The 17,575-nt window shown below is 36.9% G+C and overlaps 2 protein-coding genes across 5 annotated transcripts in view; one reads left to right on the top strand and one right to left on the bottom strand.

Annotated features, from left to right (window-relative positions):
• Window positions 1-839, bottom strand: part of Itfg1 (integrin alpha FG-GAP repeat containing 1) — a 205,113-nt gene extending 204,274 nt beyond the window's left edge. The window contains exon 1 of the mRNA XM_042667371.1: window positions 522-839. Coding sequence (XP_042523305.1) covers window positions 522-729 — 208 coding nt within the window. The 5' untranslated portion in view covers window positions 730-839. The remainder of the gene's footprint in view (window positions 1-521) is intronic.
• A 209-nt stretch (window positions 840-1,048) lies between these two features.
• Window positions 1,049-17,575, top strand: part of Phkb (phosphorylase kinase regulatory subunit beta) — a 197,549-nt gene continuing 181,022 nt past the window's right edge. For 2 of the 4 annotated variants that reach the window (XM_042667366.1, XM_042667367.1), the window contains exon 1: window positions 1,049-1,152. In XM_042667366.1, coding sequence (XP_042523300.1) covers window positions 1,077-1,152 — 76 coding nt within the window. In that variant the 5' untranslated portion in view covers window positions 1,049-1,076. Of the gene's footprint in view, window positions 1,153-3,256; window positions 3,352-17,575 lie in introns of all 4 variants that reach the window. The other 2 variants (XM_042667369.1, XM_042667368.1) reach the window with 2 other exon arrangements.

Below are 17,575 nucleotides of genomic sequence, written 5' to 3'. Positions count from 1 at the left end.
AATGCTTCTGTGAATTGTGATTTGTTTGAGCTCTTGGGAGAATGCAACTTCAAAGAAAACTGGCACCTTAACCAAAGGAAGGAAATTTCCTATGAGAAGAAACGCAACTTGTATATTTTCCTGTTCATTAAAGGGGAAGGAAGATTGAAATAAAGCAGAAAGGAACTGAAAGTGACATTTGGAAAGAATGCAAATGCCACCTACAAAGACTCCTGGTGATCAGGAAGGATTTTGGGGAGGCAGGAGAAATGGGGATGAAAGCCAGGTGTTGCGAGGGCTCTGTGAAGACAGGTCAAACGGTGGGCTGGTCAGGTCAGAACCTGAGGATGGAAAATGGAATGAGCAGGCTGTCAAGGATGCTGGAGGGAAAGGGAAGGCCCAAGGGCTGGGGGTGGGAAATGCTAGATAGCTGGTGTTGGGGGCGGAGTGTGGGGGTACACCGGGAGGTCGGGACGGGGAGTGTGGGGTACACCAGGAGGGGCACACGAGAGTGGACAGGGGAGGGCCCGGCGAGCACTGACTTTCCCGCAGCACGAAGAGGTCCGTCTGCTTGTCTGAGTTGAGGTCCCCGAAGGCCGCCAGGGTGCCCCAGGCCTCGGCTCCAAAGAGCTCGGCCGTGACGTTGTGCAGCGCCCGGGCCGGGGTCGGCCCGACCCCGAACAGCGCGAGCCCCGCGAAGAGCAGCGCCCATAAAGCCCAGGAGCTCCGGCGCCGGCTCGCCACCGCCATGGCAGCCCCTCGGCCCCCGCCCACCGCCAGAGTCACGCTTGACGACTGCCGCAAAGCACCGTCAGGCGGCGGAGCGAGGAAGTCCTCCTCCTCGAAGCTCCAAGGAGTCGCAGTCGGCCTCCCAGTCACTCAGCCTGGGCGGCGGCGGCGGCAGCAGCGGCGGCGGCGGGGGGCGGGGGGGATGTGGGGGAGAGAAGCCGACTTCAGATCAAAGGAAGGCTGTGGGTGAAGCTGGCCGGTGCTCACTTCCGGCGCTTTACGACAGTGTCGTGAGGTGGTGGGCGGGGTCGGGCGGGCGGTGCTGATAGTCGGCCCGGGGCGGTGGCTGAGAAGGCCGCTCGAGTACTATGGCTGGCCCCGCGGGTCTTATGGCCGATGTGAGCTGGAAGGTTTTGGAGCGGAGAGCCCGAGTCAAGCGCTCAGGTTTGGCTGGTGGGGTGCCGTCCAGTGGGTGGTGCTTCCCTCCTCCAGCCCCCAGGGCCGGAAGCCGGCGGGGGTCGTGGGAATAAACCTGTGACCCTGGAGTTCCTCCCTGGCCCCGCGCCTGGTGTTCCCCCACCCCGACCCATTCAAATGAGTAGAAAACTGCCTCAACTTTACTGCCATGTGTCTTCCTCAACTTTTTCGGGTTTTCCCCTTAAAAATTAGCGGCAACTTAACTTGGCCAGGTCTCCCCTAGACAAGCCCCTTGAAATCAGGCTGTGGCACATTCTGGGGAAAGGGAGTTTTCCTGAAAGTTCCTTTCTCCGCAAAACCCCAGCTCTCCACTGTTAAATACGCCTTCTATCCGGTCCTGGAGAGCTGACAACTTCTTATTACCTTATTTGCATTACTAAATAGCAAGTGGGCCCAGGACCTCATAGTTTGTGAGGACCTAAGATGCAACTTTTTAAGTGTCCTGAACTGACTTGTTCAAATTGCAGAGTCACGACTTCAGAGTCAGCACTTGTGGCTGGTACCTCCTAGAGAGACAGGATTGAAACTTTTTCTATTTCTGGCAGGCTTGTTGTGACTGTGAACAAAAGTGTGCCCCTAAATAGGAAACGTGGTAAAATGACAAGTTTTACACTCAGGTCTGTCTCTAAAAGTGTTGACTAGTTCTTTATTGGGGGGATGTAAAAAACGTTGCCTATGAAAACTAACTGTGCATTGATATTAAGGCATTCTCCACCCTCTCAACTACTATGTTTGGGCTTTTCTAGTTTACCAAGTTGGACAAAGTTGGACTATTTCTTATAAGCTTTGTAGAAAACATCTTATTTCATAAACTACATTTATTTTGTTGCCAATTCTGTTTTTAAACCTGAAAATTCTCTGCTTATTTACTTAGGTTATAGTAAAACTACCACCTCAAAAAATGTAAGGAAAATTTAAAAAAAGTAGTCCATTTTGGAGTCATTATAGTTATTTGGAATACATAGCTACTAACTTACTATCTGAACTTTTTAAGTATTATTGCATTGGTCATGTTCAAAGAATAGTTATTCGTTGTTTTTTTTTTTTTTTAATAGGGAACTAAGCATTGTAACCAACAATTTTCTTTTAGTAATCTCTTATTTTATTTTATTTTTGTTGGTCGCGGGGCTTGAACTCTGGGCCTGACTGCTATCCCTCAGCTAGCTCTTCAGCTCAAGGCTAGTGCTCTACCACTTGAACTTCCGGTTTTCTGGTGGCTTTTATTGGAGATAAGAGTCTCAAGGACTTTCCTGCCCAGGCTGGCTTTGAACTTCGATCCTCAGATCTCAGCCTCCTGAGTAGCTAGGGTTACAGGCATGAGCCACTGGCACCGGCTACTCTAATTTTAGAGTGCGTTTCCTTCTCCAGTTTTATTTTCACTTAAAATGCGAATCACAGCAATAAGCCTAGAAAACCTTATGTTTTCTTAATTGAGAAAAAACGTCTTCACTGTTGTTGAATACAATCATTTAAATCCAGCTTAATATGAAAAATATTAGTGGATAGTATCAGTGTTGACTCTTCTTGTAAATTTACCTAGTAGTTGTAGTAAAAATGTGATAGCAGTTTGAAGCCAGTCAGTCCTGTATAAATACTTTTATTTTCAGATTTCAGTTTCTTTTAACTTTAAAACATAGCTGAGAAACTTTCTTGATTAAATCCTTTACTTCCTGTGTCATTAAAGGAATTAACTTCTTAGGGACTTGTAGAAGAATATATGAAAGACCTTTGTTTGAAACTGGAACTAACCTGTCTCTGGTGTGCACTCATGCAGAGTTTTAAGCATTGTTATATAGTATTATTGTTACTTCAGCATACAATAAATGGTTCTACTCCTATGTGATGTTTAATAAGTGAAGATTTCATTTCCTTTCTCATTTATAGAAGAAAATATAATTTACTATACAAGAGAACTCAAATTTTCAACTCATAAAAGAAAATTAAATTACATAATGATCCTCAATTATTTTTGTTGCATATTGCATCATGTTAATAACTGCTCTTGCTGCTTTCAATTAATCTAATGCTGATTGCTTCTAACCTTCACTAAACAATTTTAAAATTGCTGTAGTTTAACCTGTGATGCTTATGATTAGACTCAACAATTTGAAATGGCCAAGTCACCTGATGCAGTCGTCTCCCCTCTGCCTGCTTTCTTAAGGTCTGGTAAGTATGTAGACCCCCAAAAGGGTCAATTGGTAATTTCAAATACCTTTGATTCTGAAGGTTGAAATCACTGTGTGATACTACTTTATTTTTATTTGCTCTTGTAGGTCCAAACTGGAATGCCATTTTAGCTAATGTTAGCATGATTTCCATTACATTTTGCATGTGCCCTGCCTTTTCTTTCTTTCTTTCTTTTCTTTCTTTCTTTCTCTTTCTCTCTTTCTTTTTCTTTCTTTCTTTCTTTGATATGGTATATGAGAAGGGTAGAAGGTAGAGGATGGGTTTCCTGCCTTGGCACTTGTAAGCTATTTGAGCAGAGATAGTTTTTTAGTGCCTAGCATTCTCACTTGTCTAATAAATATGTAGTATAGAAAACGTCAATAAATTAGGGTTTGGGGTCAAACATCCCACTTATTTATTCCCTATGAAGTGGGTATTATCATTTCATAGACATTCTCATAGACAAGAAATGACTTGCCCCGAATTCTTAGACTATTGTTTAAAAGCTGTGTGATTTGCACTCTTACCCAATGGCTTCTTGGCATAAGGTGTGCTGCAGATATTAGAACAATAATAGACTCTTGTGTTGATGTGGCATTAGAGAGCTATATGAAGCAGTGGAATGAGCTGCCCACATGAATGCACAGGATTTTGAAGGCAATTTCAAGGTAGTTTAGAGTCCTAGGAATTAACATATAGAGATTCTTATTAGGGACACAGGCCTGAAAATGTATTCATTCTCATGTTAAGAAACAGGTTTTGTTAAATGTTCACATAGCTAAAATGAAGACTGAAACCTTGAAGGATCCTTTTCTGTAAAGTATGCCCTACCTTGGGCCATTTAAAAACCTGCTGTTTTGGACACTGGGAGAAACCTTTTGGCAAGAAGCTTCTTTGTCTCTAATCTATCTTAAGTGTAATACTCAATATTTATTACTAGGTAAATGTGAGACTAACTTCCACTAACCTGAAACACTTTGTTTTACAGTTTACCATAAGCGTTCAGAAGGTCTCTTTTCATTTCCATTTATACCTAAAGTTTTGTTTTGGAAAGTTAGAGAAAGAAATCATACTAAAGATGATTAATCCAGAAGGAGAAAACATAGTTTTTACTTAAACAATGAAAATGAAACATGTCAGTTGATTTTTTAAAATTAATTAATTTATTATTATTTTGGGGAGGGGGTACGCCGGTCGTGGGGTCTGAACTCTGGGCCTGGGCACTGTCCCTCAGCTCTTCAGTTCAAGGCTAGCGCTCTACCACTTGAGCCACAGCACCACTTCCGACTTTTTTTCTTTTTGCTTATGTGGTGCTGGCCTCATGCATTCAAGGCAAGTGCTCTACCACTGAGCCACCTTCCCAGCCCTGATTTTTTATTTTTGTCTTTGAACTTAAAGAGTTATAGGGGATATACCTGTGAACTATGTGTTTTTGTAAGTACTTACTTCGCTTTCTAAGTAAGAGTAAGATTTACAGGCCTAGCAAACTAATTCAATAGTCAGAGGAAATTAGAATGCTAAAGATTTCCTTTTATGCATTAATATAGTCTTAGCGATTTCAAAATCCAAGAATTAATGTATTAACATTACTTAGTGTGTATATGATGGCAGCATACAGAAAGCTTTTTACGATTCCATTTACTAAATTGAAATAGAATGCAAAGAAAATAAAATAAGAAAATGCAAGATTGTATTATAATCCATTTTAAGGAATTACTTAAGAACTATCAGTATTTACATTTTTGAGAGATTTCTCCCACCAAAATTCATTGAGTACAAAGAAATACTGAAAACTACTTGAGTCTGAGGGGTGTAACAGTGTCCAAAAACATAAGGAAAAGTAAAAAAATGTTAAAAAAAAAAAAAAAAAAAGAACAAAAACAGAATGTACCTGTTAAACAATTCAAGTGGTTTGGTTGTAAACTTACTAACTTATGAATACGACATTTATATTGGAAATCATTTACCTTCTCCTAGTGTAGTTCTTAGACATTATGATTTGAAGGAACAGATTTCATTGCATGTTTTAATTGAATAAGCATTTTAGAATATATCTTGGGTATTATAGCTAAGCTTATTACTGGTACTAGAAAGAAACTACTCAGTGAAAGCCAGAATCTTGATTTTAGAAAATCAGTTTGTAATGTTCCTGGTAATTTATGTGTTTTGATTCTCTATATTCCTTTTGGTTGTTTTTGTTTCCTATTTCTTCATTGTTTCTATTTTTTTATTATAATTAACCGTGAACCTTGCCTTTTTCTGTGTGGGTATACTTAATTTATATGCCTAACTACTAACATATCAATATATGCTGAGGTCTAAGATAATTTGTTTTGATTGGTAAATGAGAGATCTTGTTATCCAGTGTTCTTGAAAGAAGCTTGGTGAGGGGGCAGATAAGGAATTTTGGAGCAAAATGTACAATGAATTTATCAAAAAATTTAGCAACACAAAAGAAATGTAATTATTTTGGAGAAGAAAATAGAACCGCAGATTGCTTCCATTTTCTTTATGTACTTCTCCATTCATTAGTTATTAAGGCATTTTATTTGAAGGGTATATCAGTTTAATTTTACACATCTGATGCTGTTCTTAAATGTTGACTTATGTTTTCATACTAATATTAATGAACAAACATGTTCTTATGGCTTGAAATGACCATAGGTCAGAGGCATCTGGGCTGTTAAAGATTGTGGCACTAAGTCCCTAATTAACTACTATTCCATTGGTATGCAGCTATTCCTAGAATCTAATTCTTGCTCCGTTTTCTTCTACCTATTTGGATCTTGAGTAAGTTACCTAGCATCTTTCTGTCAGACGGAGGCGGGGAGGGGGCTTGAACTTAGGGCCTGGGCATTGAGCTTTTCTGTTCAAGGCTAACACTTGTACTTTTAGTCACAGATCTACTTCCAGTTGTTCTGGTGCGTAATTGGAGATAAGTGTCTCACAGTGGACTTTCCAGCCTGGGTTGGCTTTGAACCACTATCCTCATGTCTCAGCTTCCTGTGTACCTAGGATTACAGGCATGAGCCACCAGCACCTGGCTTACTTAGCATCTTTTTTTGAGATTTTAGTTAACTTGTCTATAAAATTGAAGGTAATAAAATCTAACCAGAGAGATTTTTGTAAGGATTAAATAACATTAAAAAAAAATGTTGACTAGTTGATACTGGTACCTGCTCAAAGCATTCTAGCTTTTATTTTTCCTAAATATATGTCTGTTTCACTATTGCTTTTATTTATTAAAAAGTAAGGACTTATATATACAGACATGTTTGCTTATTATTCTTTTATTTTCATACTTAATCTCAAATTAGCCATTTGATTAAGAAAATCTGTTATGATAAAATATAGTTTGACTCTACCCAGAATCTAATTACAGAAATGTGCTATTTAATGGTGTATTCTACTTTGTAATAATAGTCTTAATTTTACTGTAAGTTCATCTCATTTGTCAATATGACAACTCTAAAATATTTCCCACAGTTTGTACAATATTCTTGATTAATTTCAGGCAGCTCATTATTTTACATATAGTTGGAAGATATTTTTTCCCTATATTAGGTATACAGTAGACTCCTTTCTTATAGGATGGAATTTTTATCTTAGTAGGAGCTCTGAGTTTGTCTTACTAGGTCTTGCCCTGTAATCTGTTAAGATTTAGGAATCATAACTGTGATGATATCACTTAACTCCCTTGACATGAATCTCATTGACCTTTAAGATAACTCTTTCAGTATCATGCTCAGCAAAGATGATTCTTCAGATTTCATAAGGGAGATGGTTTCATGAAGACCAGCAGCTTGTTTCACTGTTTTAGATTGTTATCAAATACTCATTTTGTACATTCTAAAAGCTATTTACCTCTTGCTGTTTTCAGTCTTTGGTGACATCAAAGAAAGAGAACTTCTAGAATTCCTGATTTGGATCCAGGTTGCCCTTTAATCATTTCCAGTTTGGTTAATGCTGAGCATATCAACTACAACCTGACCAAAATAGACCTCTTATTTTCTCTCCAATTCTTTTCTTAGACATGTTTCTCCTTAAATATTCTTCCAATATTCAAGCTGTACAAGCTAAAAATATAGCAATTATTTCTCTCTTTTCTTCACCTTTGTGTGTGTTACTAGGATTTGAACTCAAGGCTTGCTTCCCAAGCTTATACTCTATGGCTGAATCAAATATTCACCCTAGATTTTGCTGTTTGTTTGTTTGTTTTCCAATTAGGTTTTCGCTTCCTGTCCTGGTGGTGCATGCATGGGTGTGCCATGTTGCCTTCCCTGCATCTAGGATAGCAGGTCTAAGCTAAGAGAAGGGGTCCCTTGAGGCCACTGTGGCCTCAAACCATGTTTTCAACAATCTCAGCCTCCAAAGTACCGAGAATTGCAGCATAAGTCACCGGTGATTGACTATTGTCATTATTTAGTTCTTCTGTAAATCTTTTCTACTCTTATCTCTAAAATGTGTACCAAATCTTTTGATTTTTTTTTTATGAGCTATTATCCAGTCTCCCTCATCCAAACTACTTTCATTTCTGGTCTAGACTTTGACAGTATCCTGGTTTCCTATCTGCATATTCTTGTTTCCCTATAATCTGTTCTCCATTCAGCATATTAAAAATGTGTGTCAATCACATCACTTTCTTCCTTAGGATCTTCTCATTAGATCAATTAGATCAATATTACCTTAAAGTCCACAATCCCATCTCTTGGGCAGGGGGTGGGGGGAGGTAACAGAATCCATCTGACCTGTCTCTTTCCTACTTCCTCTGAGAAAGCTCCTTTCCATCATAGTAGTTTCTCAGACATGCTTAATTGTTGTATTGATGACCTCTTTGTCAGTCATATAAGTTGATTTGCTGACTAGAACTTGGGGTTCACTGCTTCTGAGCATCATTGTGAGTGAGTATGGTAAAGTCATACTGGGACTGTAATCCATGTACTGTGCTATAAAACATTTGAACTTACATCTCCTATCTATTCTTGCAGCTGTTTTCCAGCCTCCCTTTCCTCCTATCTTCCTTTCCTCGCCTTACTGACTAATATTATTTTACTTTCTACTTCTGTGAAATCGTTTTTAGCTTCCACATATGAATGAAAACATTCCGTACCTTTATATGTCCTACATGTTTTACTTAAAATGATTTTTTCAGGTCTATCCATATTGCTGCAAATGACAGGTTTTCATTCTTTTGTTACAGTTCAATAATATTCCATTACATATATAATTCATTTTTTCTGTTGAAGGATACCTAAATTGATTCAATATCTGAGTTGTGAGGATCAGTGCTCCTCTAATCTGCATTGAGAATGCAGATATCCCTTTGACATACTGATTTCATTTACTCTGTATGGATATCCAGTAGTCAGATTTCTGGATTATATGATAGTTCATTCTATGTATAGTTTTTGATAATGGGTGCACTAATGTATGGGTGCAATAATGTATGTTCCTACTGACAGTATATGTGTGTGTGTATGTGTATAGTATACATATATGCATGTATACATATATATGTATGTTCCCCTTTTTCTAAATGCTCACCAGCATTTGTTGTTATTATTTTTTGTCCTTCTGATCTCATTGTGGTTTTGATTTGTGTTTCTCTCATGAACATGTTTTATATGCTTATTGACTATTTTGTATATTCTTTGGAGAATTGTTTGTTCAGATCCACTTGCTTAATTCTTTTAAAATTAAAACTTTGCTTTGTTGCTGCTGAATTGTATTTCTTGTGTATTTTGGATAATATTTGCTTTTAAGAATTATTTGCAGAAATGTTTATCCTGTTTTGTAGGTTATCCACAGAAGAGTTTAGAGTCTTGTTTCTTTTTCTATGCACAATTTTGTTTAATAGAGCCCAACTTTTCTTCCCTTTTTACATTCTGTCCTTGTCTGGTTTTTGTCTCATAGTCATGCTGGCCTTATAGACTGAATTTGGAAGTGTTTCCTTCCTTTCAGTTTTTTTGGAATAATTTAAGAAAAATTTATGTTAGTTCTTCCTTAGAAGTTTGGTACAATTCAACAATGAAAGCATCTGGTCTGGAGCTTTCCTTTGTTGGGAGATTTTTTTACTGATTCATATTTTCTGCCTTTATGGTTTACTTTTGTCCAGAAATTCATCTGTTTTTGTAGGTTTTCCAATTTGTTTAATTTAGATCTTAATTAATTGCCTGAATGGTACTTTTTCTTTCTATGCTATTTGTTGTCCTTTTTCTTTTTTTCAGTCTAGGTCCTTTCTGTTATTTCTTGTTAATTTTCTTTTTCTTAAACTCAATTCTTCATTTGTTGATTTTTTTGGGGGTGCGTTCTTGAGACTATTTTGTCATTTTTGTTATGATCTTTGTTATTTCTTTTTAATCCTTTTGGGTTTACTTTGTTCATGCTTTCCCAGTTTAAGGTGTATTATTGAAATATTAAATTGTTTATTTGAAATCTAGTTTTTCCCCAGTGTAGGCACTAAATACCATAAGCATTTTATTCTTTTTTCTACATTATGTTTCCATGTTTGTTTCATGAGATTTTTTAAATTTCCCTTTTCATTCTTTGTCAGCTTGTTGGTTGGTTGTGGTTTTTACTTTTAATTTTTTTGCTATGTTAATATAGGTTGCTTTACTTTTTATTTTCTCTTTTTTTTTTTTTATTTTCTCTTAAGCAAAAGTGACATATTTAATAGGTGTTGAATAAAAGAGCATCTTGTGTCTAAATGATTGTTAAGTCTTCAACAGTGTTAGACTTTGGTACTATAGATTTGGTTAAGTGATTTCATCTAGAACATCAGATTGAGAAAACTGGAGTTCTAGATAAAATTTGTTGCTCTTGAGGTCTTTGGGCACATAAAAAATAGAGCCATGACCCACTGGGTGATACTTCTTTTTACTCAGCAGGCTTTTGTGCTTTGAGGTAGCATTTAAAAATATGCCTTTTTGTTAATATAGTTACTGAAAATTTTTATTTAAATAATTTTATTTGACATAAGTATTGATAGAACTAATTATTTGTATTGATATTCCTTCTGCTTTGACTATAGTTTTTTCATATAAATTCAGCCCTTTTAAAATATGGCTTAAGGGGCTGGGAAGGTGGCTTAGTGGTAAGAGTGCTTGCCTTGCATGTATGAGGAGGCCCTCTATTCAATTCCTCAGCATCACAAATGCAGAAAAAACAGGAAATGGTTCTGTGGCTCAAGTGGTAACTAGCCTTGAGCTGAAGAGCTAAGCGACTGCGCCCAGGCCCAGATTTCAGGCCCTACAACCAACAAATAATAATAATAATATGCCGGGTACTGGTGGCTCACGCCTTTAATCCTAACTACTCAGGAAGCTGAGATATGAGGATCACGGTTCAAAGCCAGCCCATGCAGGAAAGTTCACGAGAAGACTCTTACCTCCAATAAACCACTTAGAAAAATGGAAGTGGCATTGTGGCTCAAGTGGTAGAGTGCTAGCCTTGAGCTGAAGTACTGAGGGACAGCACCCAGGCTCAGAGTTCAAGCCTCATGACCGAACAAAAAAATAAATAATAATAGAAAATATGGCTTAAATAAACTTGCTGAGTTTATGTATGCATGTTTTTACTTATATTTTTCAGTACTGGGGTTTGAACACGGAGCCTTGTGCTTGTGCAGCTGGTACTCTAGCACTTGAGCCACACCTCTGGTCCTGTGTTTTGTTCTGTATTTTTGTTTTGTTTTGTTCTGTATTTTTTTTTTGTTTGTTTTTTCAGACATCTGAGTGGTTTATTGGAGATAAGAGTCTCACGGACTTTTCCTGCCTGGGCTGGCTTTGAACCAGGATCTTCAGGTCTCAGCCTCCGGAGTAGCTAGGATTACAGGCGTGAGCCACTGGCACTGGCTTTGTGTATTATTTTTGAGATAGAGTTTTACAAACTCTTTTGTCAGGCTGTCTTTGAACCATGCTCCTTCCTCTCTCAGACTGCAGCAGGTGGAATGACAAGCATGAACTATCCATGCCTAGCAAACACATTGATCTTAAAATGTAAAAACATTATATTTCCATTGTGCTAAGCTTTGTAAATCACTGATAACAAATAAGTTTCCAGGTTAATTATTTTTATTATGTTTAAAACAAGAGAGTCTTCTTTCACATTTTTATAGGAATCAGGGTACAGGGATTTCTTATCCACATATACATAAAATGTACTTCGATTAGAGTCACTTCCAAACCTTCCAAACTTTCTTACTGCAAACCTTCTACCTAAAGCAATTTTAACATGTCATTGTTTCATTTTCACACATGTACAGGAAGTATTTTCACCGTATTTCTGAGACAGTGCTTGCTATTTAGCCCTGACCCTGTCTGACACTGATCTTCTTACCTCTATCCCAAGTGCTGGGATTACAAGAGAGTACCACCATTCCTTGATATGGGATCTTTTTATGTAAGTTTTTATCTGTTTTTTTTTTTTTTTTTTTTGTATCAACTCAGAGAACATTTTCTTTGCTTATGTTATACCATTTTCATATAAACATACTTTGAAGCCCAATTAATTTGTTATATCCACTTAATTTTCAATAGTCTTATAGCTTTCATAATAACCATTTGCTCGGTGATTACAAGTGATAGAAAATTAATCATTGTAATTTGAAGGAACAAAAAAACTACTTGAATTTTAGAATTTCTCAATGGACTGTCTTGCTTTATTTCGGTGTATGCTACTAATGATCATATCTAAGATTTTGGATCAAACTTAAGCCTTTTAGGTAAAAAAAAAAGTAACATTAAAAGATTTTACTTTTTGAATATTTCTTGGATATTTTCTCCCGTCTGCATTCTGATGTTATTGTCTGATGTTACTGTCATACCTAGGGCTTACCCTTTTTCTAGAAGGCCTTCATTATCAACACTTACTTTTCTAAAGTTTGGATCATATGACACTCCAGTGGCACTCCATTAGCTACAGTGTAAAATGCAAACCTGGAATCTACTGTTTAGCACCTTCCATTCTTAGGCTATGGATAGGTTTCCAGCTTCCACTTCTATTACATTTTATGCTGCAGTGTTATTAATCTATTTGCAGCTCCCAAACAGTTCACTCTTTTTCTGACTTCTGCACTTTTCTTATAAGGTTCCCGCTGTACTAAATAGCCTTTCTCTGTAATTTTGGTGCACTCCATAATCATTTATTATTTCCAGTGATATCTTAAGTATTTTTTGACAACTTTCTCCTCTTATACCCTAGATTGCAATCAAATCAGTTGCTCTACTGTTTCCCATGAAACTTTTTACATACTTCTTTTGGCTTTGGCATCAGTGTATTGCTATTAGAAAGCAAAAATGTTTCCTTATGTGAGTTGTTAAATTCTTAAGATCAGGGTCTAGCTCATTTCCTATAGGACTTGGTTCAGGGGACTAAGAAGTAGAGTAGGAATAAAAGTTGAATGAATGTATCTGTGTAAAAAAGTAACAGAATTTTGATACAGAATGAACTTTGCCATGTGTTATCTATAATTATTTCACTTTTTTATTTGGTCAAATTGTTTTCCCTCAGCTTTTAAATTATAGTCTCGTTATAGTAAAATTTTATTTTCCTCACTGTGATGTTCAAAAGTTTCAAAGGTCAGGTTCAAAACAAATACAAGCCAGACACTAGTAGCTCATGCTTGTAATCCTAGCTACTCAGGAGGCTGATATCTGAGGATAGTGGTTCAAAGCCAACCCTGGTAGAAAAGTTTCCATGAAACCCTTACCTCCAATAAACTACTCAAAAAAAAAAAACCAAAAACCTGGAAGTGGTGCTGTGGCTCAAGTAGTAGAGCACTAGACTAGCACAAGGACAGTGTCAGGGACAGTGCCCAAGCCCTGAGTTCAAGCCCAGGACCAGCAAACAAATAAATACAATAAAGAAGCAAAATTGTGATGTGAATAACTGTCAGTGTAATAACTGACAGTGTAATAACTGTCACTTGGTAAAAACATTTTTGATTTGTTCACTTAAACAATTTTCATTTGTTCACTTAAAGGGAGGACAGCATTTCTGAGGATTCTGTTTGCTTTATTGTCTTACATAACCCCTTAACAGTCACTGAATTGAGTTTTGCTTTCTATGTAGGGGAATATAGAGTTAATCACAAAGAATATGATATACATTGTTATCAGAATATAAGTCACTGATAGTTTGTTTTTTCTTTAGTTTGTTTATTCTTTAACAGAGAGAAGAACAATACAATTTCATTTAGTAGACATCATCTATCTCAGCATAGACTTTACCTAAAATAAGAAGGAATTTAAACTCATATTTAAATATTTAAATATTCCTTCCTCCCTCCCTCCCTCCCTCCCTCCCTCCCTCCCCCTCTCTCCCTCTCTCTCTCTCTTTCTCTCTCTCTTTCTTTCTCTCTCTCTTTCTTTCTTTCTTTCATTTTCTTTCTTTCTTCTTTTCTTCCATAAGGTAGAAATGCTACCTCTGTAAAGCTCTGAGTCTCCTTGAATGCAGATTGTGATTCAGCAGATAGACTCTGTACAAGTTTCTAGACAAAGTCTTTGCTATTGTTTGATACTTTGCAATTTAAGAAGCATTAAGTCCATCTATATCACTGCATTTGTTGAACAGAGTTCATCCTTGTATCTTCTCTCTTATAATTTAAATCTTGAACCCTGAAATAAAGATTAGTCACATTCTGAACTTTGTGTGTTGATAAACATATCACTATTTGCATCCTTTTTTTCCCGCCCTTCATTGTATACAACCTCACAGACAACTGTGGTTGTTTCTGTAGCTGGTTTTCACCACTTCTACCAGTTAACTGCTCTACTCCAGGCTCTAACTTCTGGCCTGGATTTAAGACATCTAATTTAAGCCTTTGATGTAAATTAATAACATGTTGAATTTCCCACAGATGCTATTGGAAAGGACTATATTCCTGTCTAATTTCCTTATCATACATGATAACAACAAACATATTTGGTGATCCCTTCTATGTCCAAGAGGATCATATAGTTTTCATGAAAATGAGGAGCTCTGCTTCTGGATGTAATGTCCACTTCATCTTCCAGGGAGTTGTCTAGGCACATTGAATGGAGATGTGAGGCATAATTTGTTAGCCCTAAAAATTAACCAATTCTCCTCTCCCCAGTCCAGTTTATTTTCCATAAATATATTTTTTAAAAACTGAAGCGGATTACTTGGTGCCTTGTCATTTTGGAATCTCCTGGTGGTGGGGATAGTTCCTTTCAGCCTCTTCATAGCTCATGCAGCTCCAAAAGCAACATGATACCAGTAAATACTGGCTTTCAAAATCTGTTTTTCTAGTTATTCTTGTAAAGGGTTTTAAAATTTTACTATAAAATTGAAAAAAATCAGGTATAGAGTAATTTTCTTTGACAAATAGAAGAAATAACAAACAGTCTTCAATCAACTACAAAAAAAACTAACAAGGTCAAGACTAATTTGCATTATAGTTTTATGTTCCAAAAGTAGCATGGTTTCATGGGCTGTAGTATAAGCTGAATACCTTACATATCCATTGTTATGACTCTAATTTGCATCTCAATTTTTTGCTACAATGAAGTCCTCATAACTGAATTACAATGCAAATTAGGGTACATCTGATTTTTAATAGCCTTAGTGTTCATCCAGAGTCACATTCCTTTAGTTTTATATCACATAAAATAATTAATCGTCCATAAAAATATGGTGAAGTTAAGCTACACTTAGTTTGGCATTTTAAGCCAACCTAGTTAGTTTGAATAGTGTATCAATTGATGAATTATGAGTTAAAGAATGCACATTTTAGTATTCCAAATTTGTAATTTTAAATGTATGTATTGATATGGGTTAATTTACATTTGAGTATCTTCACTATACACGTATTTCTTTTAGCATCAGTTTTTAATTGTCCATATTTATGGGGCACAGTGTGGTAACTTGATATTTGCGTGTGCAGTGTGTAATATATTAGGGTAGTTAAAATTTCTCTCCTTAAGCTTTTATAATTAAAAAAAATTTATTTGTATTTGGGCTTGAACTTAGCTTAGGGTCAGGATATCCTCGTTTGGCATTTTTCCTCAAATCTGGCAGTCAGCTACTTGAGCTACAGCTCTATGTTGGCTTTTTACTGGTAAATTGGAGATTAGAGTGTCACAGACTTTTTTCTGCCCAAACTGCTTTGGAACCTCAATCCCCAGGTCTCAGCTTCCTAAGTAATTAGAATTCTAGGCTTGAGCCCCAGCTCCCAGCTCTAACCTTTTAAACTTTAATATGAAAACATATATAATGTCTTAAAACAAAAAATGTGTATATTAATATATGTATTTTTTGCTTTATTATGGGATGATTTGATTCCATACTTTCTATTTATGTTCTTTTATTTTGAAGCAAGTTTTCACTTTGCCAAAGATGGCCTTAAACTTTTACTTTCTTTTTTTTCTCATCAGTCATGGGACTTGAACTCAGGGACTGGGTGCTTGTCCCTTAGCTTTTCCTTCAAAGTTAGTGTTCTACCACTTTGAGCCACAGTGCTGCTTCCAGTTTTCTGGTGGTTAATTATAGATAAGAGTCTCACAGACTTTGCTACCAGGACTAGGTCCAAACTGCAGTTCTCAGATCTTAGCCTTCTGAGTTGTTAGGATTACAGGAGTGAGCCACCAGCACCTGGCACATGTTACACTTTTTAGTGATTTTTATTTCACTTCCCAAAGTGTTGAGTTTAATTTTTTTTCTGTACAGATAGCAGGTTCTGTGGGAACAAGATGGGTTTTTCTTGGGTTTTGTTGCCCCCATATTAGAGCCTGTCTCAGCCACCATTTTCTGTCCCAAACCACCTGTCCAGGGATACCCAACTGTCCCTCAGACTGTTGCTTTTCTGCCCTAAGTAATGCTTCTTCTGATATCATTGTTAGAGCATGCTGGTTTTCTCCAGCTCCTGTGTAAGGGCACTAAACTACCTGTAACAACAAGCAGTAGCTTTAATAGCTCGTTTCTTCTACTCAACTATTGTTTTCTGTTTCTTAATCATCGCCAATTATTTAATTTGCTCATTTAAAAATTATTATTTGAAGCATCACTATGTAAGTCATTAAACAAAAAGATTCTGATATAAATTTGACAAAGCTGCTTAATGAAGAATTAGTAGATTTCTTATTTTGTGCCTACTTCCCTCCTAACTTCCAACAGTCATGATAGAGATTAACATGAGAAAGGGAAGAGAATTAGTATTTAATAAGCATCCTGTTTGTTGTTCTACTTAAATTTTTATTTAACTTTCATAATGCTCCATTATATGATTTTCCCCATTTTTCAGATGAGAAAGCTGAGTTCTGAGGGAGCAAAATGACTTGGTTATAATTGTAGCCTATTTCTTCTTGTATTTAAAATTAAAATTTTTTCAGAGCTCTTACTTAAGACAATCTTCCTTGCTGGGTGACTGTGATATACATGCATATTCCTCCTTACACAGGAAAGGAGAGGTTGGAAGGATCACAGTTCCTGATCTGGGAAAAAAAATTGTGCAAGACTATCCCAACAAAAAATGCTAGGTGTGGTGGTGGTGTGCAATGCAGTGCACCTGTACCTTCTAGCCTTGCAGGAAGCATAAATAGGAGAGTAACAATGCAGGCTGGCAAAAGTGAGACCCCATTTCAAAATTAATTGGAGCCAAAAGGCTCAAGGCATGGCTCAAACAGTGGGAGCACCTGACTAGCAAGCATGAGCTTTGAATGCCCCCTCCTTCAATAAAAGACAATCTTTCTCCTGTAGTTTGTTGATTCTTTGGGGGCCAGGATAGGGAGTGTGTTAGGTGACCTCTCCTTTACTTGGTTGAACATTGGACTTAATCTTATTCACTTATGAGTGAAAATTAGCTTGTATGAGGTGTGGCTTGGATTTTATTCAAGAAAGTTTGAATATTTAGTATTGAAGATGGGTCTTAAAGGCAGTTCCTCATCATAGACCTTCAGCACAACATTTGAGCTAAACTCACATGGTACAATAGAATAAAGTGCTGTCAGGACAGTTTTTAATTATTAACAACAATATTCATGTTAAATGCAGTATTGAATTTTACCAGAATGAGAATATAGAATAGTCTTTACCAAAGTGTTAAGAATGTTAATTAGTTTTCTGTGCTTTTAACAAAATACTAGCATATGAAGGAGTAAGGTTTATTTCGTAACATTTCAGAAATTTTAATCCATGCTTGCTTGGCCTGTTGCTTTGAGCTTGTGGAGGTACATAAGAGAGGGTGTCTGTTCATTTTACAGTGGCC

Source organism: Dipodomys spectabilis, unplaced genomic scaffold (genome assembly GCF_019054845.1).
Source record: "Dipodomys spectabilis isolate Male_0828 unplaced genomic scaffold, ASM1905484v1 ptg000394l, whole genome shotgun sequence".
NCBI lineage: Eukaryota > Metazoa > Chordata > Mammalia > Rodentia > Heteromyidae > Dipodomys > Dipodomys spectabilis.
This window is presented reverse-complemented; position numbering and strand designations above follow the sequence as displayed.